Source organism: Dama dama, chromosome 14 (genome assembly GCF_033118175.1).
Source record: "Dama dama isolate Ldn47 chromosome 14, ASM3311817v1, whole genome shotgun sequence".
In the NCBI taxonomy this organism is placed as follows: domain Eukaryota; kingdom Metazoa; phylum Chordata; class Mammalia; order Artiodactyla; family Cervidae; genus Dama; species Dama dama.
Genome location: NC_083694.1, coordinates 39,051,614 through 39,076,989, shown reverse-complemented (window position 1 = coordinate 39,076,989; position 25,376 = coordinate 39,051,614). Strand labels below are relative to the sequence as shown.

General features: G+C 51.7%; 2 protein-coding genes across 6 annotated transcripts in view; one reads left to right on the top strand and one right to left on the bottom strand.

Moving 5' to 3' along the window:
* Positions 1 to 20,486, top strand: part of CLCN6 (chloride voltage-gated channel 6) — a 33,599-nt gene extending 13,113 nt beyond the window's left edge. For 3 of the 5 annotated variants that reach the window (XM_061160388.1, XM_061160389.1, XM_061160385.1), the window contains 17 exons: positions 4 to 130; positions 1,191 to 1,258; positions 2,544 to 2,602; positions 3,435 to 3,567; positions 4,603 to 4,716; positions 4,966 to 5,132; positions 5,675 to 5,801; positions 8,407 to 8,533; positions 8,807 to 8,960; positions 9,305 to 9,464; positions 9,554 to 9,660; positions 10,639 to 10,825; positions 11,769 to 11,926; positions 12,043 to 12,199; positions 13,781 to 13,888; positions 14,025 to 14,150; positions 17,286 to 20,486. In XM_061160388.1, coding sequence (XP_061016371.1) covers positions 4 to 130; positions 1,191 to 1,258; positions 2,544 to 2,602; positions 3,435 to 3,567; positions 4,603 to 4,716; positions 4,966 to 5,132; positions 5,675 to 5,801; positions 8,407 to 8,533; positions 8,807 to 8,960; positions 9,305 to 9,464; positions 9,554 to 9,660; positions 10,639 to 10,825; positions 11,769 to 11,926; positions 12,043 to 12,199; positions 13,781 to 13,888; positions 14,025 to 14,150; positions 17,286 to 17,366 — 2,160 coding nt within the window. In that variant the 3' untranslated portion in view covers positions 17,367 to 20,486. Of the gene's footprint in view, positions 1 to 3; positions 131 to 1,190; positions 1,259 to 2,543; positions 2,603 to 3,434; positions 3,568 to 4,602; positions 4,717 to 4,965; positions 5,133 to 5,674; positions 5,802 to 8,406; positions 8,534 to 8,806; positions 8,961 to 9,304; positions 9,465 to 9,553; positions 9,661 to 10,638; positions 10,826 to 11,768; positions 11,927 to 12,042; positions 12,200 to 13,780; positions 13,889 to 14,024; positions 14,151 to 17,285 lie in introns of those variants that run through there. The other 2 variants (XM_061160386.1, XR_009695798.1) reach the window with 2 other exon arrangements.
* Positions 20,487 to 23,347: 2,861 nt separating this feature from the next.
* NPPA (natriuretic peptide A) lies at positions 23,348 to 24,985 on the bottom strand. The gene is made up of 3 exons (XM_061161224.1): positions 24,402 to 24,985; positions 23,978 to 24,304; positions 23,348 to 23,458 (listed from the first exon to the last, which is right to left on the bottom strand). The coding sequence occupies exons 1-3, from the start codon at positions 24,519 to 24,521 to the stop codon at positions 23,447 to 23,449; spliced, it is 459 nt and encodes a 152-aa protein (XP_061017207.1). The 5' UTR covers positions 24,522 to 24,985; the 3' UTR covers positions 23,348 to 23,446.
* Positions 24,986 to 25,376: the final 391 nt, after the last annotated feature.

Below are 25,376 nucleotides of genomic sequence, written 5' to 3'. Positions count from 1 at the left end.
CAGCCAGTGGCAGCTGGTTCTGGGATTCCCGAGATCAAATGCTATCTGAATGGCGTGAAAGTGCCTGGAATCGTGCGTCTCCGGACCCTGCTCTGCAAAGTCTTTGGAGTGCTGTTCAGTGTGGCTGGAGGTAAGGAGGGTCTTTTTTTCCTCCTTTTTTTCTTTTTAAAAAATATTTCTTTATTTATTTGGCTATGTCAGGTTTTATTTGTGGTGTGTGAGTGTCCTCAGTCGTGTCCAACTCTTTGTGACCCCGTGGACTGTAGCCTGCCAGGCTCCTCTGTCCCTGGGATTCTCCAAGCAGGGATATTGGAGTGGGTTGCCATTTCCTCTTCCAAGGGATCTTCCCAACCCAGAGATAAAACCCACATCTTCTACATTTCCTGTGTTAGCAGGCTCCATTTCTTTACTACACCACCTCAGAAGCCCTCTTATTTGCAGCACACAGGATCTTTTTAGTTGTAGCATGTGGGATCTACTCCCTTGACCAGGGATCAAGCCCAGGCCCCCTGCATTGGGAGCTTGGAGTCTTAGCCACCAGACCACCAGGGAAGTCACAAAAGGGTCTTCCTGACCTGTATCCTTCAAGCCTTCCAGGGGTGAAGGTGACAAGAATCATTATGGGTGTACATTAAGCAAATATGGCCTTGAAGGTTCTGCCCTCAAACAGATCTCTGCACTTTTTGTTGATGAGTTAGTTTTTAAATGTAAACGCTGTTAATGAGTTACCATTCAGAGCTGTCTGACCAGCACACCATTGAGTTTCAGAGTAGAGCGACTGTCTAGTTGGTTTGTGGAGTTGGCTTTTAGCAAAGTCAGCAAGATTTTTGTGCCAGATGGTAAATATTTTAGGCTTTGTGGGCCAAGTGGTAAAAAGGAGCTATTATGTAGGTGCTTAAACTTACATAACCACTTAAAATGTATTCATTCGAGAATGTAAAAAACCATTCTGAGCTCTTGGGCTGTATAAAAATAAGCAGTAAGCCTGTCTCGGCCCACAGGCTACGATTTGCTGACCCCCAATTTAGAATTTCAAGGTTACTTTCTCTTATTTGATAGGGATTTGATTCACTCTTACTGTTAGCAAGTCATGTGATCATCTCTGTTTTGTGGTTGTCAAGAGAAAGGTCTGTGTAACAAAGATTGTTCTGTGCTGATAGATTGTCTCGCCTTTTTCCACCTGTTCCCAGGGCTCTTTGTGGGGAAAGAAGGCCCCATGATCCACAGTGGAGCAGTGGTGGGGGCTGGCCTCCCACAGGTAAGGGTTGATGGGCTGTGGGGGGCGGATTGGCCTTCAGAGTGGGCCTCCTGGGCAGGGGCGTGTCCGTGGTTAAAGTTGGAAAAAAATCCATCAAGAGCACCCTAATGTGGCCTTGGGATCTATTATCAGTTTGGGTTGATGAGAAACTATGAGGTCTGTCTCCCAGGAGAGCAGGTAGCTGGTACCTGGAGGTTGTATTGGGGCCCTGTGGGGTCCTGGGAGCAGAAATGGGACAGAGAGAAAGTTCAAACGAAAGTCACCCAGTGCTCCCACAGCCTTGCCAAGGGTCTGCACACAGGGTGGCTTGTGGAGTGTCCCAAGAGAGGCTGGAAGCCTTGGCTGTGATGGTTTCAGGCACAGGCCAATGTTGATACCCTTGGATGCAGCAAGGGAATAACAGCTGCTGTTCATCAGGTGCCATCTGGGCCAGACTGTCCTGTCCCAACTTCTCTCTTCTTTAAAGCCACTTCAGGGACTTCCCTGGTGAGTCCAGTGGTTAGGACTCTGAGCTTCCACTGCCACAGGCCCGGGTTCCATCCCCGGTCAGGGAACTAAGATCCCACAATCCATGTGGCCCAACCAGAGAAAAGCCCCCTCGGGTTTTGTTGTCCTCATCATCATCATTCCTAGATAAGGAGCTGAGGCTCAGGGAGGCCAAGGGGCTCACTCAGGGCTCCCAGACCCCCCTTCTCACAGGCTGGTCCACAGAGGAAGGTCTCAGTTCCTTGTGAACTGTCACTTGTAGACAGTTTATGTCTCAATTCCAAGGGGAGGGAGTTGCTGTGGTCGTTGTGTTGTCCAGGAGAAGGAGAGAAGTCCCCGTCATCCAGAGCCCATCTTTTGATCTCTCTTGTTACTGCCTCATCTCATCTCCATGCACCGGCCTCTAGGAAGTAAGCTGAGAGGTAGAAGGAGGCCAGGCCAGGACGGGGCGGTGGTCTGAGATATTGTCAGGCAGTCACTTGGCCCTTCCCTGGTGACTGCCCTGAGCAGAGCTCACGTTGTCTTCTGAAGCAGCCTTCAGTTCCTCTCCACCCTTCGCCCAGCTGTTTCCCCTTTTCCTTTCAGACTTGCTGACGGTACATAATGCAGTTTCTGAAGAGCCTAGGACTCCGGGGGCAGGAAAGAAGTTCCTCCCCAAAGTCACCTCTTTTAGCAGCTGCTGTCCTGGACTCTCCTCCTTGCGGCTCCTGCCCAGGAGCGGTCAGGCTGCAGGGACTCCCAGTGCTGTGGCTTCCTGCAGCCTCAGGCCCCTCCCTGACTCTGTTTTCTCCTGTTCTAGTTTCAGAGCATCTCCTTACGAAAGATCCAGTTTAACTTCCCCTATTTTCGAAGTGACAGGTATGGAAAGGTTAGAAATTGAGGTGTTTTTGTTTTTTTAAAAAAAACAAGCTGTTCATTTATTGCCACTGAGACCTTGTACTTGCTCTAACCGGGCTCACAGTCTCCCCAGCTTGGGTGGGCTGCATGCACAACCTGACCATCAGGAAGGAGGTGGGCTTTGAATTATTTTTCTGAAAATTAGGAGCACAGTGGGCAAGCAGGCATCACAGCTTCTGTTTTGCCATAACCCAGGGCCTAGAAGCATCTCCGGCAACAAAGAACATGGTCCAAGATCAAAAGTACAACCGAGAAAGTCCATCGGCATATTATCAAGATCGGAGTTTATTTACTTGGTCCACTGCTTTAGGCTTGGAAGGTCTCTGCACCCTGTGTGATTTGCAGGTGTTACAGACCTGCACGCCTGGCAAGGCCCTTGCAGTCAGGGGCCCACACCCGGGTTGGGGTCCACCTTCTTACCTTCCTGCCGGGCACTGTCACCTGTCCTTCTGCATGCAGCCACACTTGGCCATTTTCTCTGGTATTGGGCTTTCTGGAAGGAAGGTCTAGGGAGCTGGTGGCTCAGTGGTGACACCGGAAATCTTCGACCTGCCTTCTGAGAGTTCATGCTTAGAGTTGACTAATGTCAGGGAGCCCCCTTCCTAGCGGAGTTCCAATGGGGGAGAGCATCTGGCTGGTTAGTGAACTGTGTTCACTGCTGAGTCGCTTCGGCAGAAACCGGAGCCCTGACTGTTCTTGGGTCTCGAGATAATAGAATGTTGGTGCATAAGGAAGTGAGAAAACTGCCTGAGGACTGTTTCTCAGATAAACCATCTCTCTCTCCACCCCTCAGAGACAAGCGGGACTTTGTATCAGCAGGGGCAGCCGCCGGAGTTGCTGCGGCTTTTGGGGCCCCCATTGGGGGCACCCTGTTCAGTCTGGAGGAGGGTTCGTCCTTCTGGAACCAAGGGCTCACATGGAGAGTGGTAAGGAGGACCTTCCCCGAGCTTAACCACCCACCCCCACCCCAGGTTTCATCTGGACAACTCTTACTCGATACAGTTACTAGTAGTTTTTTTCCTCTCCTCTTTCACTGTTTACCACAGACATACTTTATGTACAGTCATAAATGTCTGAAAATAAAAGGAACAGAAAAGGTATACCATGTCTGCACTAACATAAGGCTAACATAATAAAATAAGGCTGCTGTAGGTGGTTCCATGTATCCACCTGCCAGTGCAGGAGACTTGGATTCAATCCCTGGGTTGGGAAGACCCACTGGGTAGGAAATGGCAACCCACTCCAGTGTTCTTTGCCTGGGAAATCCCATAGACAGGGAGCCTGATGGGCTGTAGCCAGTGGGGTCTCAGAAGAGTCACACAACTGAGCAACTCAACAACAAAAAGTTTATTAGTGTTAAAGAAGACTTTGAGACAAGGGGAGTTACCAAAGTGAATAAGGACGTATCACAGTGGTGAAAGGCTCGATTTAATGGATAGTTTCAGGTTAACCTGTAGTTTTGATGAGGCCAGGAGAACTGACTTCCTTTGCTCTAGATGCCTGTATCCTCCTATGACTGTTCTCTACTTCCCATATTAACTCCCGTGGACTGTTCTCTACTTCCCATATTAACATCCTTTTCGTCCCCAGTGAGACTACCCTCTCATGACGAACTATCTGACTGGAAAGGTGAGACCCGCTGTGGTCCTGACTGAGCTCCCGTCTGCTCGCTCGGGGAGCGCATTCTTCCTCTGGTGTTTACTGTTCCTCTTTTAGCATAGGATCTGGTGCACCATAGACTTTAAATAAATAGTCCACAAAAGGCTGAATGGAAACTTCTAATATCCCAATTTCCAGCTTTTCACACTTGAGGTGAACTTTGGGCCGTGGTCACCAGAGCCCCATGTCCAGACCTGGAGTTGGAGATCTCTGTGTGGAGCAGTAGGTTTACAGGGACGCGTCCGGGAGGAAGTAGAACTTGTAGCTATCAGCTGTTCTTGTTTTTGTCACCTGTTTCCCAGCTCTTCTGCTCCATGTCTGCCACCTTCACCCTCAACTTCTTTCGTTCTGGAATTCAGTTTGGAAGTTGGGGTTCCTTCCAGCTCCCTGGGCTGCTGAACTTCGGCGAGTTTAAGGTATGTTTTGTCCTTGACCTCGGAATTTCTTTCTTGACCCGTGACAATTGCTGTTAAGTAAAGTATCAGAGAGAAGCTGGCAGAGAGGTAGGTGCTCCTGGGCCCCATAGTCTCCTGCATGCATGTGCGCAGTGTGGGCAGGATTCCAGCACCGCTTCGGCTCTCGTCTCTGTCTTCTCTGCTCCTGCCCCTTCCTGTTCTCACGGGCACTCTGGTTTTTCTCTCTCCCTCCCCTGCCCTTTCTCTCAGTGCTCTGACTCTGATAAAAAATGTCACCTCTGGACAGCTATGGACTTGGGTTTCTTCATCGCGATGGGGGTCATTGGGGGCCTCCTAGGAGCCACGTTCAACTGTCTGAACAAGAGGCTTGCAAAGTACCGTATGCGAAACGTGCACCCGAAACCTAAGCTCGTCAGGTACCCTCGCAGTTGCCTCCCCCGCCTGCTGCGGCTCCCCGGCCCCGTGTGGACCGGGCCATCTCTCCTGAGGAATAGACCCCACTTCCCATGCCAGCTTCCAGGTCACGTCTAAGACTGAGAACATAAATGTGTTTATCAGATAGACCAAGAGACTGTGGCTGAGCTTAACTTATATCAGAGCCACTCTGGCTCCTGGCCTCTCTGGACTTGGCCACAGGGACACATGGCAGAGTCAGTATTGGCCCCGTCGAGGGGCACGCTGTCATGAGACTCTCACCCTGGGACTTAAAGTGGGAGGCCTTTCATTTCTCAGAGAGAGATGATGTGGCCGCAGCAGCCTCGCCACTAGCCACCTGTACAGATTTGTACATAGAGATTGCTGGAACACAGCAAGCCGCTGATACATTCTGCACATGTGCTGACTGCCCAGGGGCAGCTGTGCGTGCTCTGGGGGCAGGGAGGGTTGGGAGTAGGCAGTTTCAAGTTCCCAAGACCAGGTAGCTTTTTATCCATGCTAACAGCCGTGTTTTGCCTCCTAGAGTCTTGGAGAGCCTCTTGGTGTCCCTGGTGACCACGGTGGTGGTGTTTGTGGCCTCCATGGTGTTGGGAGAATGCCGCCAGGTGACTTCTGCAGCTCAAGTTGGGAATGACTCCATCCCACTCCAGGTAACCTCTGTGCACCTGCTGCCCTTGTCCTGCGTCCACAAAGAATGTATGACGTGCCTCTGTTTAGCGCCAGTAGATGTGTTGGTTTACTGTTCCACACCTGAGTCAGATTGCCGGGTGGGGGATGGGGGTGGGGCTGGAGTTTGTAGCTGTCATTTTACCTAAGAGAGGACGTTCACCAAACTGGCTCTTTTTCACTTTTGTCAATAGTCCTAGTCATCATAGAGAGGACTCCTCTCTATCCCCCAACCCCCACTCTGTTGAACAAGACTGATTGGAAACAGATGCTAAGGACACTGACTGCTTCTCCTCTGAGCAGTCCACTGTTCTAACCCCCACCCCTGGAAGGTGCCTGACAGCCCACCCATCGGGGAGGGGGAGAGGCACACTTAAGAAAGGAGAAAGGAACACCTCCCTTAGGGTGCACAGTGGTCCTGGCTCTTTGTGCATCTTCCAGTTTGAATGGGTTTAGGTCATTTCTCGGCACACTTCCTCTTTGCATTTTTCTCTTTCCTTTCTTAGGAGTGAGTGATATTTTCTACAAGCTTTCCCCCAAAAGAGCAGGTCAGTGAGGCAGGCATTGGAACTTAGCTTACAGTGTGTGTTGGGTCTGAGAATGGACCCTAGGGTGGAGGCTGAAGGTTCTCTCAGTACATATCTTAATGGCCCCTGGGGAGCTACTTGAGTCCATCCGAGCCCCTTTGGGCTTTTGTCTTGAACGGCTGCATCTTCGGTATCCCCAGGAACACTGAATGGCTACAATGTACTCAATCAGAGGTCAGCAAATTGTGGTCCATGGACCACATCTAGCCCCTGGTAACTGCTTGTTACTGTGTAGCCCCCGAGCTAAAAGTGGTTTTTACAGTTCTAAGAGTTGGGAAAAGAAAGCCAGAAGAACGTGCACTAGAGACTGTATGTGGCTTGCAAAGCCTGAAATATTTACTCTCTGGCTCTTCACAGGAAAAATCTGTTGATCCCTGTTACTGGTTATTCCCCAAGGCCACCTCCTTACCAGACCAGTACTTTCCAAAGTGTGTTCTAAGGAGCATTTATACACATGATTCAAGAGCAAACAAACGGAAACAGATTCTATGGTCAGATGAGATAACCAGGGCTAAGTACGTTTCTTGAACAAAGGACTTCTCAGGGCCTTTAAAGTTCCAGTAAGTATTAGGAATGTTCGGCGAGTTTTTTGTGTGCCAGGTGTTCCACTAAGCACTGTATGTATGTGACCTCACTTAGTTTTTACCACGGCCACTCTGGCTAGTATTGTCCCCACTTGACAGATGAGAAAACTGAGGCAAACTGAGGTCTTGCCCAAGACTACTCAGCTAGTAATAGATAGCCTGAGATAGGTGTTATTCCCATGTTATAGATGAGGAAATGGAAGCTTCACGAAATGGAGTACCTTTCCCGAGGTCACAAGAGGGCGACAGGGTGCGAGTCAGGTCTCTCTGATCATGGAGCCTGTTCCCTGCTCGTCGCAGATACTCTGATTTCCAGCAAGTGCAGTGATGCTCCTCTATGTACTTGACCACAGGTTCCTTTCAGAGCACCTTCAGCACTGGGTTCCTCCAGACCTGAGTTGGGGATGCATTGCGTTGTTGATTATTAAACTGTTTCCTCAGCTTGTCCACCCTCAACAGCTGTGCACACACATCCTGGTTGCCCGCTCCTCCCTGCCAGGTTCTGCCCATAGGGGGAGCTCCCCTGTTGCCTGCAGCAGCCTTCATCTGGCTGTGTTGCCCAGCCAGGCCCACCTCGTAGGATTATACTAACCCATGGCCTGCTATCGTTACAGTGTCCACGTAAGGGCATCTTTACAGTGTCACTGATGGAATGGAATCAGGAACAATCCATCTCCTCAGTTAGCTTTGCAGTAACACCCATTAGCTGTTTGCCCAGGGACAGGTATGAGGTTCACCCTCTGTGCTATTGAACACCAGCAACCAGAAGACAAACGCCTCTCTGATGAGATAGCAGTGCCAGGCTCTCATCTGCTCACACAAGATGATGAAGGGGGTAAGAGGGCTGGGATGTGAAGAAATCCCGTCTTTTCCCAATTTGGGTTTTGTTCAGCCAGGTGAGGGATGGGCAACCAGGAGCAAGGTATCTGCATTAGGCATCATATACACAGGTTTCTTCTGCAGCAAACTCAGGGCAGAGGCTTTTTCCATTTGGAACAAAGTTGGTCTTAGGTCAGGCAGTGCCCTGGACTCTCCTCTACAGACACCTGACCACTCTGGGCCTCTTGTCAGGCCTCTACCTCTTCCTCCATGGTCCGTGGGCCCCGAGGGCCAGACCTCCCCCAATGCCCCTGAAAGTAGCAGCACTGAGCCAGACCCACAGTGAATCATGATTGTAGTTATATTTTTGTTGCATATGTGCATGAATAAGGGTCCTCATCCTGATTCTTTCTCAAAATGTGAGGAATACAGTGTCACAGTTGGCTGCTCTTGGATCTCAATCTATTTTTGCTACCTGTTTTATTATTAGTAAAGCTTGCATGCCAGGTTTCCTGCAACCTCGCTGGAGACGTCCTACTTGAAATATCAAGTGCCCTGGTCAGGGACCTGCGTTTGACTTTTTGATTCTTGCTTCTCAGGTCACATCAGAAGATGTGAATTCAAGTATCAAGACCTTTTTTTGTCCCAACGAGACCTACAATGACATGGCCACCCTCTTCTTCAATCCCCAGGAGTCTGCCATCCTTCAGCTTTTCCACCAGGATAGTGAGTCTCCGGGGCTGGGCTTTGGGGCAGGAACAAATGATTGTTCACCTGCCCCCTCTGTTTACCCTCAGACATAGCTGGGCTTACCCCTAATTTTGAGCAAGAATGGGGCTTTTCGTTGGTGACATCACCCCAGACAAAGATAGGGTTTCTACCTGCAGCACTGGAGGTGAACTGGACAGGAAGCAGTAGGACCTGGTGGGAGCCGGGTAGTCTGGAAGGCCTTGGTAAGCATCTCAGTGGGACTCAGGTCAGTCTGCTCTTGCTTCGCAGGTACGTTTAGCCCCGTCACTTTGGCCTTGTTCTTCATCCTGTATTTCTCACTTGCATGTTGGACTTACGGCATCTCTGTTCCGAGTGGCCTTTTCGTGCCTTCTCTGCTGTGTGGAGCTGCTTTTGGACGTTTAGTTGCCAATGTCCTCAAAAGGTACTCTGTGCATGCGTGTGTGTGTGTGTGTTTGCATATAATCACATGTGTGGGAATCATACTTCCCACCCAACCCCACAGGCTTCCCTGGAGGCTCAGCAGTAAAGAATCCACCTGCAGTGCAGGAGACCTGGGTTTGATCCCTGGGTTGGGAAGAGCCCCTGGAGAAGGAAATGGCAACCCACTCCAGTATTCTCGCCTGGGAAATCCCATGGACAGAGGCGCCTGGCGGGCCGTAGTCTGTAGGATCGCGATAGTCTGACACATCCTAGCAACTAAACTACCCTCACCCCGCCACACACTGTATGATTCTGAGCCATGTTCTTGGTCTCTTTCTTCACCAGCTACATTGGATTGGGCCATATCTACTCGGGGACCTTTGCCCTGATTGGTGCTGCGGCTTTCTTGGGTGGGGTTGTCCGCATGACCATCAGTCTCACGGTCATCCTGATTGAGTCTACCAACGAGATCACTTACGGCCTTCCCATTATGATCACCCTGATGGTGAGCACGCCGCTTCTAGGCCTCGTTCAGATTCAGGGCCCAGTTCCCCCCACAGCAGCCTGTTTTCAAGCCTTTCCTTTGTATTTCAGGTGGCCAAATGGACAGGGGAGTTTTTCAATAAAGGCATTTATGACATCCACGTGGGCCTGCGAGGCGTGCCGCTGCTAGAATGGGAGACAGAGGTGGAAATGGACAAGTAAGGCCAGGATTTCTTTGTGTCCTAGTTCCAGAATTTATGAAGTCTAGGGCCCAGGAACCTTTGTATTAGGGGGTGGTAGTACAGATTCTTGGGTTAGAAGGTAAGTAACAGTAGCAAGCACGTCTGTCCTCAGCTATTTTCAGGAGAGTGGAGTGGCCCCATGGGCTGGAGGCTGGGGCGGGCAGGGCCACTTCATGGACTATTTGGCTGCTGTGGCATTCTAGTGAGACAGGAAGTGTTATGATTGAATGTTTAAGCATCCGATCCTTGTGAGTGAGAGCAAGCTGCCTCCCGTGTGCCCAGTGAAGAGTTGTCTTATCAGTGGTGACTCCTCTGGGCATAAACACCAGCTTATCCATCAGGCCTCTCATGTCTGGAATCATGTGAGGTGCTTAAAGTCTGTCCCGTAGGAGTCAGCCAACTTCCAGAAAGGACCAGCCAGTCAATATTTCCAACATTGCAGGCCATGCAGTCTCTATCACAACTGTCCAGCTCTACCATTTTAGTGCAGAAGCACCCGTGGACAACGTAAATGAGCAAGTGCGACCAGATTGGACCTGTGGGTGAGAGTTGGCATCCCTGGTCTAAAGGGACACCCAAAGACTTTCATTTTAATTCCCGTGTCATTAGCAGTTCAGTGGTCCATGGGGTGCTGAGGAGGGATGGCTGAAACCCTGGGCAAGCGGATGGGGTTCATGGTGAGGGGGCGTTCGTATTGAGATGAGGGTCTTGGCCCACTCAGCTGAGAAGGCAGGGAAGAGCATATTCCAGGCATATGAAGCATCATATAGCATACAGCGCGTAAAAAGGATAGGAGTACCAAGGAACACGTGTGTTCAAAGATTGGCTGGAGGTGGTTCAGAAGAGGGACCCTGGTGGTCCAGGCAGTACGGAGAGGAGGCACGGCCATGTCACGGCTGCTCCCGGTGCCACGGGCTCCGTCGTGAGGCTGGAGCACTTCCCTCCCTCCCCCAGACTGCGAGCCAGTGACATCATGGAGCCCAACCTGACCTACGTCTACCCGCACACCCGCATCCAGTCCCTGGTCAGCATCCTCCGCACCACCGTCCACCACGCCTTCCCAGTGGTCACGGAGAACCGGGGCAACGAGAGGGAGTTCATGAAGGGCAATCAGCTCATCAGTAACAACATCAAGTTCAAGGTAAAGAAAGTGACCCCAGAGGAGGGGTGGACCGTGGAAAAGTGGTTCCCTGACGCTCACACTGACCCCATGCTTGTCGCACCCTGTAGACGGGCTGGCCCTGGTTGACTCTTGTGAGAGTCAGCATCCTTGTCATTGTGCGTGACAGTGAGTAAGGACTGGACAGTGAGTAAGGACTTCGTTAGGCCATCAGGATGTGTGTTCATTCTCACTCCAGCAAGCATGCGGATAAGTGGTGGTTTTAATCAGCCCACCAGGGTCCTAAGTCCATGGGATTTTCCAGGCAAGAATGCTGGAGTAGGTAGCCATTCCCTTCTCCAGGGGATCTTCCTGACAGAGGGATCGAACCCGGCTCTCCCGCACTGCAGGCAGATTCTTTACCGTCTGAGCCACCAGGGAAGCCCGGTTTTAATCACCAATGGTTAGCGTTCAGTGCAGGTTGTCCCAGAGAGGGTTCTGAATAGCCATCAGTGGACTCTGACCTACTTAAGGAAGAAAGATGTCTGTAGGAAGCTTCAGGACGGACAGGGAAGCTGAGGAACCAAGCGCAGTGTACCCTGGGTGAGCAGGTGCCTGGCGGCTCCTCTGTGGGTACCAGGAGGCATCGGCATCAAAGGAGAGTCCCGCTGCCTCACTTGGGCCGCGTGCCCACCCTTAGCTTTGGAGGCTGGGGGCACATCAGTTGACAGGCCTGCAGAGATACAACGTGGGAGCACTGCCTTGCTGTCCCCACATCAGAGGAGTAGGGGCATGGGGCCAGCAGGAACCTTGGGCTCCGAGAGGCCCCTTGAGTCACACGTCTCTGAGCCACCATGCAGGTTTCTTGCTGTTCTGGCGTGGGCCTGTGCCTTTTGACCCTCAGGGTTACTCACCTCCTTCCCTGGGTGGACACTGGCCTGCCCTCCAGCAGTCGTCTGTCATCACTGCCCCTTCCCATCCTCAGAAGTCCAGCATCCTCACCCGCGCCGGCGAGCAGCGCCGGCGAAGCCAGTCCATGAAGTCCTACCCGTCCAGCGAGCTGCGCAACATGTGCGACGAGCACGTGACCTCCGAGGAGCCGGGCGAGAAGGAGGACCTCCTGCAGCAGATGCTGGAGCGGAGGTGAGGGGGCCCCTCACCCGGGGCCGTCCCTGGGAGTGTGGGCGGGGCTCGGGGCCATGGACGGGACACGGTCCTGCTGAGGGTGTCCTAGGCAGCGTCTGGTTTTTGTATAACAGATACACCCCCTACCCCAACCTATACCCTGACCAGTCCCCGAGCGAAGACTGGACCATGGAGGAACGCTTCCGGCCGCTGACCTTCCACGGCCTGATCCTGCGCTCGCAGCTCGTCACCCTGCTCGTCCGAGGAGTCTGTTACTCTGAAAGCCAATCGGTGAGTCTGCCTTCTTGCCCACACCGGGCCTCTGGAAAGCACAAGGGCACTCGGAACAGAGTCCCCGCAGTGTGTGCAACTCCCACTGCCCTGGTGCCGAGCAGGGCTCAGAGTCCCTCCAGGGCCTCGCCCCTTAGTCTCTGCACCTGTTGCTAAGTGTCCTTCTGGCCAGAGGCTTTTAATATAATCTCTGCACTTTAATTTCTGCCGTATATGCACTTTGTTACTGTGATATCCAAAGAAATACCTTTGTTCTCGTTCATTCCCCGGTAGTCTTTTTTTCTCTTTGATTTTTGTGTGTTCAGAGTGGTCCGTATAGTGACCTGCGACACACTTCACCCCCTTCAGATGGAGCCTGAAAAAAGAAGACTGAAAAACTCACCCAGAGACCTAGTTCCCAAATTAATTTTCCTCTGGGTCTTGCCCGTGGGCAGCCAGCCTGAGGTCACCTGTGGTCTGACTAGCCCGCAGAAGAGCAGCTCACATGGGCAGGACAGGAAGGGCCATGGGTGGAGTGGCTCGGGTTTGGGGATATGGCCTATGGGAGGCCCAACCCCACTGGAATGGCCCAAAGGACGAGAGTTGGAGGAATGAAGCAGGCCAGACTACACAGGGCCTTGCCTGCAGACAGAAACCACCAGTGCTGGCCTGGGGAAGCCTTGGGGGTCAGCAGTGGACAGCAAAGACTGTGGGCCGAGGGGAGTGAAGGGGAGGAGGGTTGGGGAGGAGTAGTGACTGGCCTGAGAGCTGATGGTGGTGGCCCCGGTGCCCTCTGATGGTCAGCGGCCTTGAGAGCTGAGGGACAATCCAGGAGACTCAGGATGCAGGAATAGTGGCAAAGTTCCCTTCTGACTTTTCTGGGCTGACTTTCCTGGGGCTGCCGTTTCCAGTCGCCACAAACTGGGCAAAATCTCAACCTGCTTCAGACGCTTCCAACAACAGCAGTGTGTCCTTGCTCAGTTTTCAAGGCCCTGGGACAGACTGCCCAGTCGGCCGGGCTGTGCTTCCTCTGAAGGCTCCAGGAGAGGATTCTTGCAGCCCTCATTTGTGGTGGGTGCCCTCGGCCTGCCCTGGCTGGAGGCACATCACTCGTGTCTGCCTCCTTGTCATCTGGCCCTCTGTCTGTGTTCTCTCCTCTTTTAGTAGTACACCAATCCCTCGGTTTGGGGCCCACCCTCCTCCATGTGACCTCATCTTACCTTGACTACATCCGCAAAGGCCTTGTTTCCAAGAAGGCCATATTCACAGGTTCTAGGCATTAGAATGCAGACAAATCTTTTAGGGGACCCAAGTCACCCCAGCTACAATTACTATTAGCACTTTTCTTATTGAAACTCTAGAATAGTTCACATCTGTTCTACAGATGAAAGGGACATTCAGAGAAGTTAGGAGACCAGCCCAGGGGACACAGCTAGGGAACTGGCCAAGAAATGGCTTTGGAGCAGGAGGTCTCAATCCAGAGCTCCTGTCATGGCCCTGTGCTGCCTGCCTGGCTCTCAGACATTGAGGGAGGGTCCCCTAAACATGGCCCCGCCAGTGACCACATCCGGTGCAAGGACAGTGTCTGGGTTGGGATTGCAGAGCGCCAACCAGCCACGCCTCTCCTACGCTGAGATGGCCGAGGATTACCCGAGGTACCCCGACATCCACGACCTGGACCTGACCCTGCTGAACCCGCGCATGATTGTGGTGAGCAGGGCTTCCCTGGGGCTGGGTGAGGAGGCTGAGAGCCCATCCTGCGTGGCCCCCTCCTCCTCTGTGCAGCCACCGTCACATCCTGGGCGGGCAGGACTGGCCGCAGGTCACCGTGTTCTCTCCTCTGCAGGACGTCACCCCATACATGAACCCCGCACCCTTCACTGTTTCACCCAACACCCACGTCTCCCAAGTGTTCAACCTGTTCAGGACGATGGGCCTGCGACATCTGCCAGTGGTGAACGCAGTGGGCGAGGTGAGTCAGAACCTGGGAGGCTATGTCTTCTGGAGAGGAGCCTGTAAGCTCAGTGCTGTAGGAGGAGCAGCAGAACCCCACAGGGGGGCCCCTCAAACTCAACCTGCTCTGCGCTCCCCCAGCAGGAGTGAGGTGCAGAGGGGTGGGTGGGAGAAAAGCAGCTTTGGGAACCTTCCCCTTTTGCCTCCTGGGTGTTTCCTACATGCCGTCTCCTGTGTGGCTGGCAGGTGGAGCCAGTGTCGCACTGGTCTTCTTTTCTGTGGGACAGGAAAGCTTAGGCCTGGAGCTTCCCTGGGGGCTCAGTGGTAAAGGATCCGTCTGCCAATGCAGGCAGCTCGAGTTCAATCCCTGAGTCGGGCGGATCCCCTGGAGAAGGAAATGGCAACCCACTCCAGTATTCTTGCCCGGAGAATTCCATGGACAGAGGAGCCTGGCAGGCTACAGTCTGTGGACTCACAAAAGAGTCGGACACAGCTTAGCAACTAAACAACAAACCTCTCTGTATCCTAAAATCTTCCTCTTCTCGTTGGATTTCATGGTGCCACCTTACGGGAAGGGGGTTAGTTCCCTACCTGTTATGGGAATTTGTAACACTAAATGAGAAAATTTCAGGTAAACTACTCAAGAAAGTATTAAAAGGTAAACTACATAGTTATTACAGATTTTTCCATTTTTTTCTTCTTAGAACTCCATTTTTTTTCTTACTACAGCAACATTGGTATTTGATTGTAGAAAGGTGTGAGCCTATAGATAAACAAACAAAAAAAAGAGATGGCAAGCCCTTATCTCTGTAGAGGCAGCCATGTTAACCTTTTAAAGTATCTCTTGTTTTTTCCTCTGCATCTAGGAATAAGAGACTTTATTCAGGTTTCAGTGAAAATGTTACCACTGCCTGTACTGTTTAATATCTTAATTTTTCAATGAATCTATGGGAAATGACTTTCCATGGCAAAAAGTATTTATTTAGGACATTTTAATGGCTCAAGAGCATTCTGTTGCATGGCTGCCTGGTCACTCACTCAGTTCTCTGTGGTGGGATGTTTAGTTAAATTTCACTGTGAAAGTGAAAACATGAGTGTGTTATTCACTCAGCTGTGTCCGACACTTTGCGACCCCATGGACTGCAATCCACCAGGCTCCTCTGTCCATGGGATTTCCCAGGCAAGAATACTGGAGTGGGTTGCCATTTCCTTCTCCAAGGGATCTTCCTGACGCAGGTCTCCTGCCCTGTCTCCAGCCTTACAAAGCAGATTTTTTTTTTCACAGTCACTGTAATGGTCACCTTTCTGAGCCTTTCAGTCAGTGCCCCCTAGGTGCCTTGCAGGAAATGACACCTCTCCAAAGTGAGGGTCACCCAGCAGAACCCCGATAGCACGCATGCACTTACTTACATGTGTTTAGTGGCTGGAGGTGGAATCATGTTCCTTGGAACACAGCTGCGCTGACAGTTCTGGGGCGCCCACCCCAGTGAGATGTGAGTCACTGCAGTGACTGTGGGAACCCCCTGGTTTTCTGGACTCTCCTGCTCTGCTGAGCTTCTGTCGCTGGATTGGGGAGGAGGGTGAGTTCCCTACACAAAGCAGTTCTCTGGACACCAGCTGGGTGTCCTCAACTCAGTTCAGTCCTGACACTGTCTGCCTGGGGATGGCGTCATGCCCCTCAGGTTAAGAGCTTAGCCCCATAAGACTGTTCACCCTATCCCCCTCCCCCACCTCAGTTCTCAGTCAAAAGTCTAGGTTGTCACCTGTGCTCCTAACTGACTGGCTATAAAGAGGAGGTTCCCATGACCCCCTGCTCACAGAATTCAGAGAAACAGTTACTCATATTCTTTCATTAACTTCCTTATTCATTCAGTCATTTATTTACTCATTCATTCATCCATCCATTCATTATTTGTTTATTTATTGGCTGTGCCGGGTCTTTGTTGCTGCACAGGCTTTTCTGTTTGTGGTGAGCGGGGGGCTACTCTCTAGTTGTGGGGCATGGGCTTCTCATTACAGTGGCTTCTCTTGTGCAGAATACGGGCTCTAGGCAGGTGGGATTCAGTGGTTGTGGCTTCTGGGCTCTAGAGCACATGTTCAGTGCTTGTGGTTCACGGGCTTAGCTGATCCATGGCATGTGGGATCTTCCCATACCAAGGATTGAGCCCATGTCTCCTGCACTGGCAGGCAGATTCTTTACCACGGAGCCACCAGGAAAGCCCCCCCACCCCCCCACCCCCTGCTTCATATTCTTTTATAATAGATTGTAGTCCATAACCTGGAGTGGGCAGATGGAAGAGGTACACACGGCAGGGGGTGGGGGATGGGAGGCTGAGCCCTACCTCCTCTCTGGCAGGCTGGGCACCCTGCTATCACCTCACAGGTTCACCAGCCTGAGCTCTCTCCAAACCCTGTGGTTCAGGTTTAATAGAGGCTTCATGATACAGGTGTGGTTGATTACATCTTTGGCCATTGGCAATGGAGTCAACATTTCCCACCGCCCCCTACCCCCGCCTCACCGGGGAGGTAGGGCTGACAGCTCCAATCCTCTAGTCATACACTTGGTTCCCTGGAAAACCAACCTCCATCCTTAAAGGCTTACCAGAAGTGACATCATTAGCATAAACTCAGGTGTGGTTGAAAGGGGCTTGTTACGAATAACAAGACACCCTTATTATTCACCACTTAGGAAGTGCTGAGAGTTTTAAGAGCTTTGTGCCAGAAACTAGAGTGATGACCAAATATATTTTTCTTACTATAAATCCAGTATCACAGTGACTCAGGTAGTTGTGAATGGTGATGCTGGCTGGGTGTGGTGGCTGTGAAGCTACAGACTGTGAGCTCTTGTTAAGAAGACATTCGTGTCCAGATTCCAGCTGGCCCAAGCTCAAATTTCTGCGGCTGAATTTGTCCCATTGGCCTGCAGCTTGTGATCCTGAGCTTTCTCTATATCTTGTTTCCATCTAGAAATGAGGTGCCCTTTAGAACGAGCATCCTGATCGTGTTGTCAAGTCTGCCCTGGTCCTTCCGGGACCTGATTCTGGCCCTGCTGCCTGAGACAGGCTGGGCAAGCTCTGTTCACTCCTGTCAGTCAGTTCTCGTCCCAGTGGGTTTCACTCTGCAGGTGACTTGGGTCTTTTCTTCCTGGTCCTAGATCGTGGGGGTCATCACACGACACAACCTGACGCATGAGTTTCTTCAGGCCCGGCTGCGGCAGCACTACCAGACCCTCTGACGACCAGGCTCCGCCTCATCGCCACATGGCGGCTGTCCTCGCCGGAAGCCACCTTGGGGGGCAGCAGCTCGGGCTCCGCCACCACGGCTGGCTGGACTGTTCCCGGGCACGGAAGATCCCCAGTCACCCACTCGCTTGGAAAGCCTACAGTCATCGAACATTTTGCCGTCAGAGATCTGGGGGTGGTATGGGACCATCAGAGCCTGGACTTGTCTGACTGCTCAGCAAGTATCTTCCCGTTTTCTGCTCCCTGCGTTCCTCCATCCAGTGCCGACCCAGGCCCCAGCCCCCCTCCCCGCTAGCACCAGGACCAGAGGGGAGTCAGGCCTCTCCTGCTGAAGGGTGACCCTCAGAGCAGGTGACCAGCCTCCTCTTTGCCACTTTCCTAGGGAACCCAGCTGTTGCCTTAAAGCATCATGGGAGGGGCTTTGACCAAGGCAAACACTGGGGTGGGGGAAGATATGCCAGTTGCAGAGTTCAGCGAATGAGGAATTGGGCCCTGAGAAAACCACCCACGTTTCAGAGAGCACTCCCCCGCACCTCACTGGGACTCAAGTTGACACCTTCACTAGTTCATTTTAAGGGAAGTTCTTCTGGGTATAAGGTGGGGCCCCTGTGGTGTGAACCTCCCTGGAACCACCAGCTCCAGAAGCACAAAGCGTTCAAATCCTGCTCGTGGTCTCTGAACTTTATGATAAAGCTGACGACAGGGTCAGATTTCCACCTGTCCCAGCTTCGAGCATTTCGGCTTTCTCTCTAATTTCCCGATTACCCAATGGTCTCCTTGTGCCACGTTTTCACCCCGGTCCTTCTCCTCTCCATCAAATTACTAAACATCCCTCAAGTTCTACCTGCCTTTTTGTGGTGAAGCAGCCACAGCCCAGAGGACCTTGCATCACCCCTAAAAGCAGGGCTCCCTTAGATAAAACTGCTTCACTTGACCCTGGGGAACAGTGCCGTTATTCATAAGATGGGAGGGAGTGAATCCTGAACCAGGAATGCGGACAGGTCCGTGATGTGGCTGAGAAAGCGAGTGTGACCGCACAGCAGGTGTTCATTCGAAGAAGAGGGTGTCTTCCCTTCATAAGCATCTCGCACCCGCCTGCTGCTGGCCGTCCCCACCCTCCCAAGGGGCTCAGCAGCGGCAACCTCAGGAGGGGTTAGCAGTGGGTAGGGGCAGGTGCTTCCTGCCAGCTCACGCCCCAAGGTTTTAGCGTCAGACATAGGAAGCCTCCCTCTCTGTTTCTATGACTCAGTTTCCCTCCCGGCTGTTTGATCATCTCTGAACAGGCACCCAGAGTGAGCATCTGGGTGTCAGGCATTTGCATTTACTTTCCTCTTTGTTCTCTCTACATTCAGCAGCATCTTTTTTTTTAATTGGAAGATAATTGCTTTATAATGTTGTGTTGGTCCCTGCCGTACAACAGCTCGAATCAGTCATAATTATATACATATACATACAGTCCCCTCTCTGGAGCCTCCCTCCCTCCCATCCCATTAGACAGCCCCACAGCAGATGTGCTTAAAGACTCAAGATGGCATTTGTTTGCATTTAGTTAGTTCCCATTTTTTTTAATCATGGAAGTTGCCAGAGGGCATCAGTGCCAGGCCCCAGCGAGGCTCTTCTCTCCCCTGAGCCTCCCAGCTTTGTTGCCAAGATGAGTTCAGTCTGGGGACGAGTACCCGCCCTGCTTTGCCAGCTCTGGTCTTGTGCTCCACGCACTCTAGGGAACAACACCTGCACCCAGGGGTTGTTTCCACATCATCCCTGGTGACTAGGGCCCCTCTGTTCTTCCCGTTTTCTCATCTCTTTGATCAACATGACTTTGACATAAATTTTTTGACTCCCTTGGGTGCACTTGACTTATGAAACACAGATGAACGTTCTAGTAAATAATTGAGGAACTCACCAGGACCAAAAGAGCAAGCCCTCCTAAGTGTGATGGTGTTCAGCCAGCTGCCACTGTTCTCAGGCAGCATCCGGAACTGGAACCCGCTCCCCTCTTGCTGCTGCTCTCCCCTTCCTGAAATCGGCAGGACTGAGGTCCTCCCACCTTCAGGGGGCGGGGTCACACTGCTGGCCCAGAGGCCGCCGTGGGTGTTGTTGAAATTTATCCCTCCCGCACACCATGTTGTGTTTAAGTCACCTGATATTTTGTTCCCATCGTGCAGCCCAGAGATAGACGGCAGAATGCAGACACCTCCCTCCCCCTGAACAGATGCATCAGACCCAAACCCAGCCCCTGGAATGGCACGTCGTTTTCTGTCCTCTCCTGGCGTCTGCCCTTTCCAGACAAGCCCAAAGACTGGCACAGCTCCACTTGTAACACAGTTAACTGTCAGCCTCATTCCTTTGATTTCTGTTAGTTAGAAACCCTCATTTTAACATCTTGCCTGTTTCCAGTACAGTCACCTCCCAGGGATGTGGCCCCTCAATAGATTCTCAGGGGCCAAGCCTGGGATTGGCTAGAGGTGGTTTCATGTTTCCCCGGGCCGAGGTGTCAGGGGAGGGAGCAAGCCCCACCCAACTGAGGGATCTTTGTTCTCTGGGAAAAATAACTGCTCATGACCACAGAGGATGAGATGGTTGGATGGCATCACCAATTCAATGGACATGCATCTGAGCAAACTCTGGGAGATAGTGAAGGACAGGGGAGCCTGGTGTGCTGCAGTCCATGGCGGCATAAAGAGTCAAGACACGACTCAGCGACTGAACAATAAAAACAGCTATGTTTCATTAACGGTTCCTGGCTGGAATGGACACTTGCTTGCTTGACCCAGCTGAGCATATGACATTTCTGATGCAAAGTCACACACTGACAAGGCCCTCGGGGATGAAAAGGCCTACAGGAAGGCCAGCAGCACCCTGGCGGCCCCACAGGACTGATGTTCAGTGTTACACCACAGCTCGTGGACCTTGGTCATCTCATCAGTAGCAGCTTCCTTCTTTCCGTTTGCACTGTTTGATTATACAGTAACGTTAGCTAATTCTATGGTGTATATAAAATTGTATTTTTTTTTAATTTGTAAAGTTCTGTTTTCATTTGAACTCTTGGAACTTGGAGGTTCTTATCGTAACGGTAACCTGTCAAAATAAAACGTCTCCATCCGTCTCCATCATCCTTTTGTCTCCACAGTGCTCTTTCTTTAGCGTGGTGAGGACTTGTTTTCATTTCATTCCCCCTCTCTAACACGTACACAATGCAAAGCTGGAGAGGGGTGTATAGCCTCAGGTCTCCTATAGTTCTCCCAGCAGGACTGTTCATCCTCAAGGAGCCACTTGGCACCTTAACGTAAGAACCACTTAGTCCTGTGGGTCTCAGCAAAAACCACAGCAGTCACCCTGCTCTGTCCCCGCTTCAGATCAACACTGGTGGGCTTGTTCACAGGTCCTTTCCACCTATAAAATCGCCTGTCCTCACAGGCACTCCCTCACACAGCAGCTGCTAGAGAATCCATTCAGTTCCTGCCAGTGTTTCATTTAGGATACGGCCCTGCGGGCAGATTCCCCCAGTGTCCAACCAGAAGAAATGGACCCGGTGCTGGGCCTAAGGACTTTCAGACCTTGGTGCCAGCCTCCATCGCTGCCACCTCCCAGGGATTTTGGGTCACATTTTGTTTTGCCTGAAATGTGATTTCTTGGTCTCTGGGTGATCTGCTTCGAGTTGCTTTCCCCCAGTGGCAGGGGACTTCCCTGGTGGCTCAGATGGTAAAGAATCCGCCTGCGGTGCAGGAGACCTGGGTTCGATCCCTGGGTTGGGACAATCCCCTGGAAGATGGCATGGAAGCCCACTCCAGTATTCTTGCCTAGAGAATCCCATGAACAGAGAAGTCTGGCAGGCTACAATCCATGGGGTCTCAGAGTTGGCCAGGACTGAGCGACTAAACACAGTGGCAGAAACAGCCTCACTCTACTCAGGCCCCTCCATGCATCCTCCCTCACCCAGCACCCCTTCACCCATCCCTGCTTCAACCTGTCCCTCCCGCAACTCATCACCCCTTCCACCCATTCCCCAGTGTCCTCTAAGTTTCAGGGGCGTCTCATGTACTTGGCGCATTCAGTCAATCCCATCCATGAGAACCTGCTGTGTCACTGTGACACTTTGGCAGTGAGCCCAGCTCCCCCTCCTCCCCTGCCAGCAGCCCCTGCTCCCCCAGCGCCAGACCTCAGGAGCCAGACGCTTCTTCCTGTCTCCACCCTCCTGGTCCTTGTTAGTCCTCTGTTGTTAGTTTTCCACCCTCTGCATTCAAAATCCACACAAGGAACATCTTTTTCAGAAGCAGTTACCTTAGAGTTCTTTCCCTACCTCCCTGACTAACCATCAATTCTCTCCTGGCCTCCCCCTCACTCTACACAGAGCATATTACTGCTTTACTTCCTCTTTTCTCAGTTTCTGCATAATCTGACCAACTATATGTAGAGTGCCCGCTGTGCCACGTGCTGCAGGGCCTGCTGAAGGGGCGTTTACCTCCAGGAGCTTGCAGGTCAGGGGCACAGACCCAGTTGCATACCCAGCCATGTTGTGGTGACTGGTAATAGTTATAAAATGCTGCCAGTGAAGAGCTTGATCTGTCCTGGGCATGTGGTACCCTGGAAGGCTTCAGGGAAGAAGTAGCATTCTTAATGAGCTTGAGAAAGGAGTAAAATGTTTGGGAGATGTGGGGAGCTCTGGATAAAGGGTATCTACATGGAACAGCATGAATAAAGGCATGGGGAAGTGAAGGTGTAGGAGTGTTGGAGGAATGTCGTAAAATCCGATACGGGAGTGTGGTGTCAGGGGTAATGGGTGGGGAGATGGCTTGGAGCCCTGCTCCCCGGTGCAGGTAAACCAGGGCAACACCCGTTTCAGAAGCAGATACAAAGAAACTACCTCTTCAGCGACTCCCACCTCAGTAAAACATGCAAGTCCAAACACCTTGAACATGAATTTGGGAAAGCCAGTGGCTAATTTTTAAATTTGGTGCCCAAAAGATGCATGAAGTTGAAGTATGTCAGCACAGCAAACATTCCTTTCTTCATTTTGCTCAGCTTTTAAGCCCAACTATTCTGCCTATTCTTCAAAGAAATGCTGAAGAAGAACGAAAGTGCAATTCACTCAGCTGCCACACTAACTCTCAAAAGGTGTCAGAGAAGAGTTAGGGTCCTGATTTCATATATGCCCCTCTAAAAAAAGAATAACCATAACCAAATAATACTAGGTGTACAGAAGTGTCATACTGAGGACAAGCTACCTTAGATGTAATCAGGAAAAAAGCCCAAATGTTTGTAAGTTCTCTTTTCAATACCTACATGCTCTGAATATGAGCAAGTCTGAGTAAAGATAAAGGCCCTTTTGGTCTCCTAGGGCTTTTTCAGAATCAGTGGTGAGGCTGCAGTGTGAGCCTCTACCCACTAAACATACACACACATTTGGAGGGAGAAATAACAGTAAGCCGAAGTTGTCCAAATCCACACACCACCAAGGATGAACACGATGTGAACTACGGATGTTGGGTGATTATGATGAGTCAGTGTAGGTTCATCAAAGGTGACAAGTGTCACACTCTGGTGGGGATGTTGGTCATGGAAGAGGATGTGAACGAGGGGTGGGCAGGGGTATGGACGGAGTCTCAGCTTTCTGTTAATTTTGCTGTGAACCTAAAACTGCTCCCCCAAACTAGTTAATTCCTTTAAAAAAAAAAAAGAATAAAAAAGGAACTGAGCATTCTTCTCTCCAACAAAATGTAAAATGACAAGGAATATCAGGCTGAACTCCCTTCCGGAAATGAAAGAAATCACACCAACCCGGGCCTAGTGCTTCTGTCCATGGTGCTGAAGTTTATTCATCTTCAAACTGATGTTGGTAACAGGTGATTAAAACTTAACACATGGGTGGGAGAGGTGGAGAAGCCACAGTTAAATCACTTTATCTACATTTAGCATAAAATGTGAGAAATGTTGACAGGAAGCTGATGCTTGAATAGAACGCTTGTCACAACTCAACTTGATGGCAACCAGATGCGACAAAGTTGAGTGAGAGACCCCAGGGGATTCTCTTGAAGACTGCCTGGGGCCTGGCCTGCCTTTTCCTCCCTGGCCATTATCTTCGATACTACAAGAGAGCAGAGACATGTTTGGTTTGGTGACCTGACTCCACTAGAAAAGTCAGCTTCATCAGACTTTGCTCCCTTCCCACCAGCCTCCACTCCAGCCTGACGACCCTCTGACATCAATAAACTGGTAAACAAATTGCCCATTAGGAGCTAGTAAAGTCAGTCCTGCTAAATTTCAATCCTTTGGGATCTGATGATTCTGCAAAGGACACAAACTACCAATCAGCAGAGCACAGGTGACTTGGCCCCATGAACGATTTAAGTCCCCAGTGCTCGTGACAGTAAAGTATTTTTCTTTTAGCATTTTCTCAGCAAACTGTAGCTGAGGTTGGTATCATTGTCTCAGAGCACATCCCCCTCCCCGCCAAGTTGGGGCAGAAATTTCAAAGGGGTTGCTTCTATGCTGTCCCTTTCCTGCTGAAGGCATCCCCTGGCGGTGTTCTTTCACAAGGTTTGAACTTCAGCGAAACCACAATTTCCTTCCTCCCCATCCCATTTCCATCTTCAGGTCCTCTTACCCGGAAGCTGTTGCATCCCAGTCCACTCTGGGCTCCAATCCTGTCCATCCTGCCCCCGAAGCAGCTGGACCTCCGCAGGCTCCGAGGGGCAGTGAGCAGTGCTCTCAGCTTGCTCTTCAGGAGGGCAGATCTATCGGAGGATTCCCAGGGGCTCCGCCCGAGGGCGCCCCCATCTCTCTGGGCTGGGTTGACCTCCCCCATCCAGGGAGGCACCTCCGAAAGGGGGCTGAGAGGGGCCCCAGCTTCTTCGTTCTGCTCACTTAGTACTTGGGAGGGCACAGCCTCATCTTCTAAAGGCATCTTGTCCTCCAAATGGTCCAGCAAATTCTTTACAAAAGGAAAACAGGGAAAGGGAGAGGTCTCACTGCCTGGCACAATGTGACAACCCCCCTCACCCCAGACCGTACCGCTTTCCTGGCCCTACCTTGAAATCCATCAGGTCTGCGTTGGACACAGAGCCATACACGGGATTCGCTCCTGTTTGCCCTGGGAGCTGAAACGCCAGGAAGAGGAGGAAGCTCGCGGTGATGGCGGAGGAGCCCATGCTGGCGTCGGTCAAGGAATGGTCGTTCTGGTGCTGCTGCCTCCTCTCTGTTCTCTCTGGCCTTCCACTCTTGGCCTTTGTCCGCCTCTCTCTCCCAGCTGCCCTGCACTTCCTATTTTTATAGCCCCCTGGCTCTCCGGGAGCTCGTCCGGGAGAGGGACGGAACCCTCCGCATTCTGTCACTTGCAGTGATAAAGCAGCTGAGTGAGGAAGCAGCAGAAGATGCCCTTTTAAAGTTATCAGTCCAGCCTGCTCGTCACAGCCCCTCTGCCTTGAGCAGCCCCGACAACCCCCGGGACCCTCAGCTGCAGGAGCCACATTCTTGTTGATTTGCCTCAAGAGGTTCCCACTTCAAAGGTGTGAGAAGAGCAAAAAAGAGTCCTTGGTTATCTCACAGCGATGCCTCGGGTTTCTTTCTCCTCGGCAACGGGACTCATGCGGGGAAGCAGAGGGTGGCGGTTGGCGGGCGCCCAGCTCCCCTGTTGCTTTGCCGCTCAGCTGTCAGGGCTCCAAATAAGGGCGGGAGGGGAGGATGTGGCAGGCAGCCGGCCGCTCGGCTCAGGACAAATTAGTCCAGATGCTGGAGCTGGCCTCACATCTGAGTCATCGGCAGTGGCGAGGGCAGACCTCTCCCTCCGCAGGGCTGCCCCTACCCCTAACTATCCCTCTCAGTGTCCAGGTGAAGAGAAAGTTGTTTTCTAGAGTCCTAAGTCAGCCAGAACCAAATGGGACCAATGTCCCAAGAACTCCACTCCCCAGAAGAAACATAAGACAAGTTTTAGGAACATGATCATTCCTCTGTAAAGCCCGCCTCCTTCACTGCGTGGCTCCTTCCAAGGTGTGGGGGGATCTTGA

Excerpts from the sequence above, each read along its gene's own strand:
- NPPA (XM_061161224.1), bottom strand. The coding sequence starts at position 24,521 with ATGGGCTCCTCCGCCATCACCGCGAGCTTCCTCCTCTTCCTGGCGTTT. Across the intron at positions 24,305-24,401 it reads CAGACCTGATGGATTTCAAG|AATTTGCTGGACCATTTGGA; the intron begins GTAGGGCCAGGA and ends CCTTTTGTAAAG.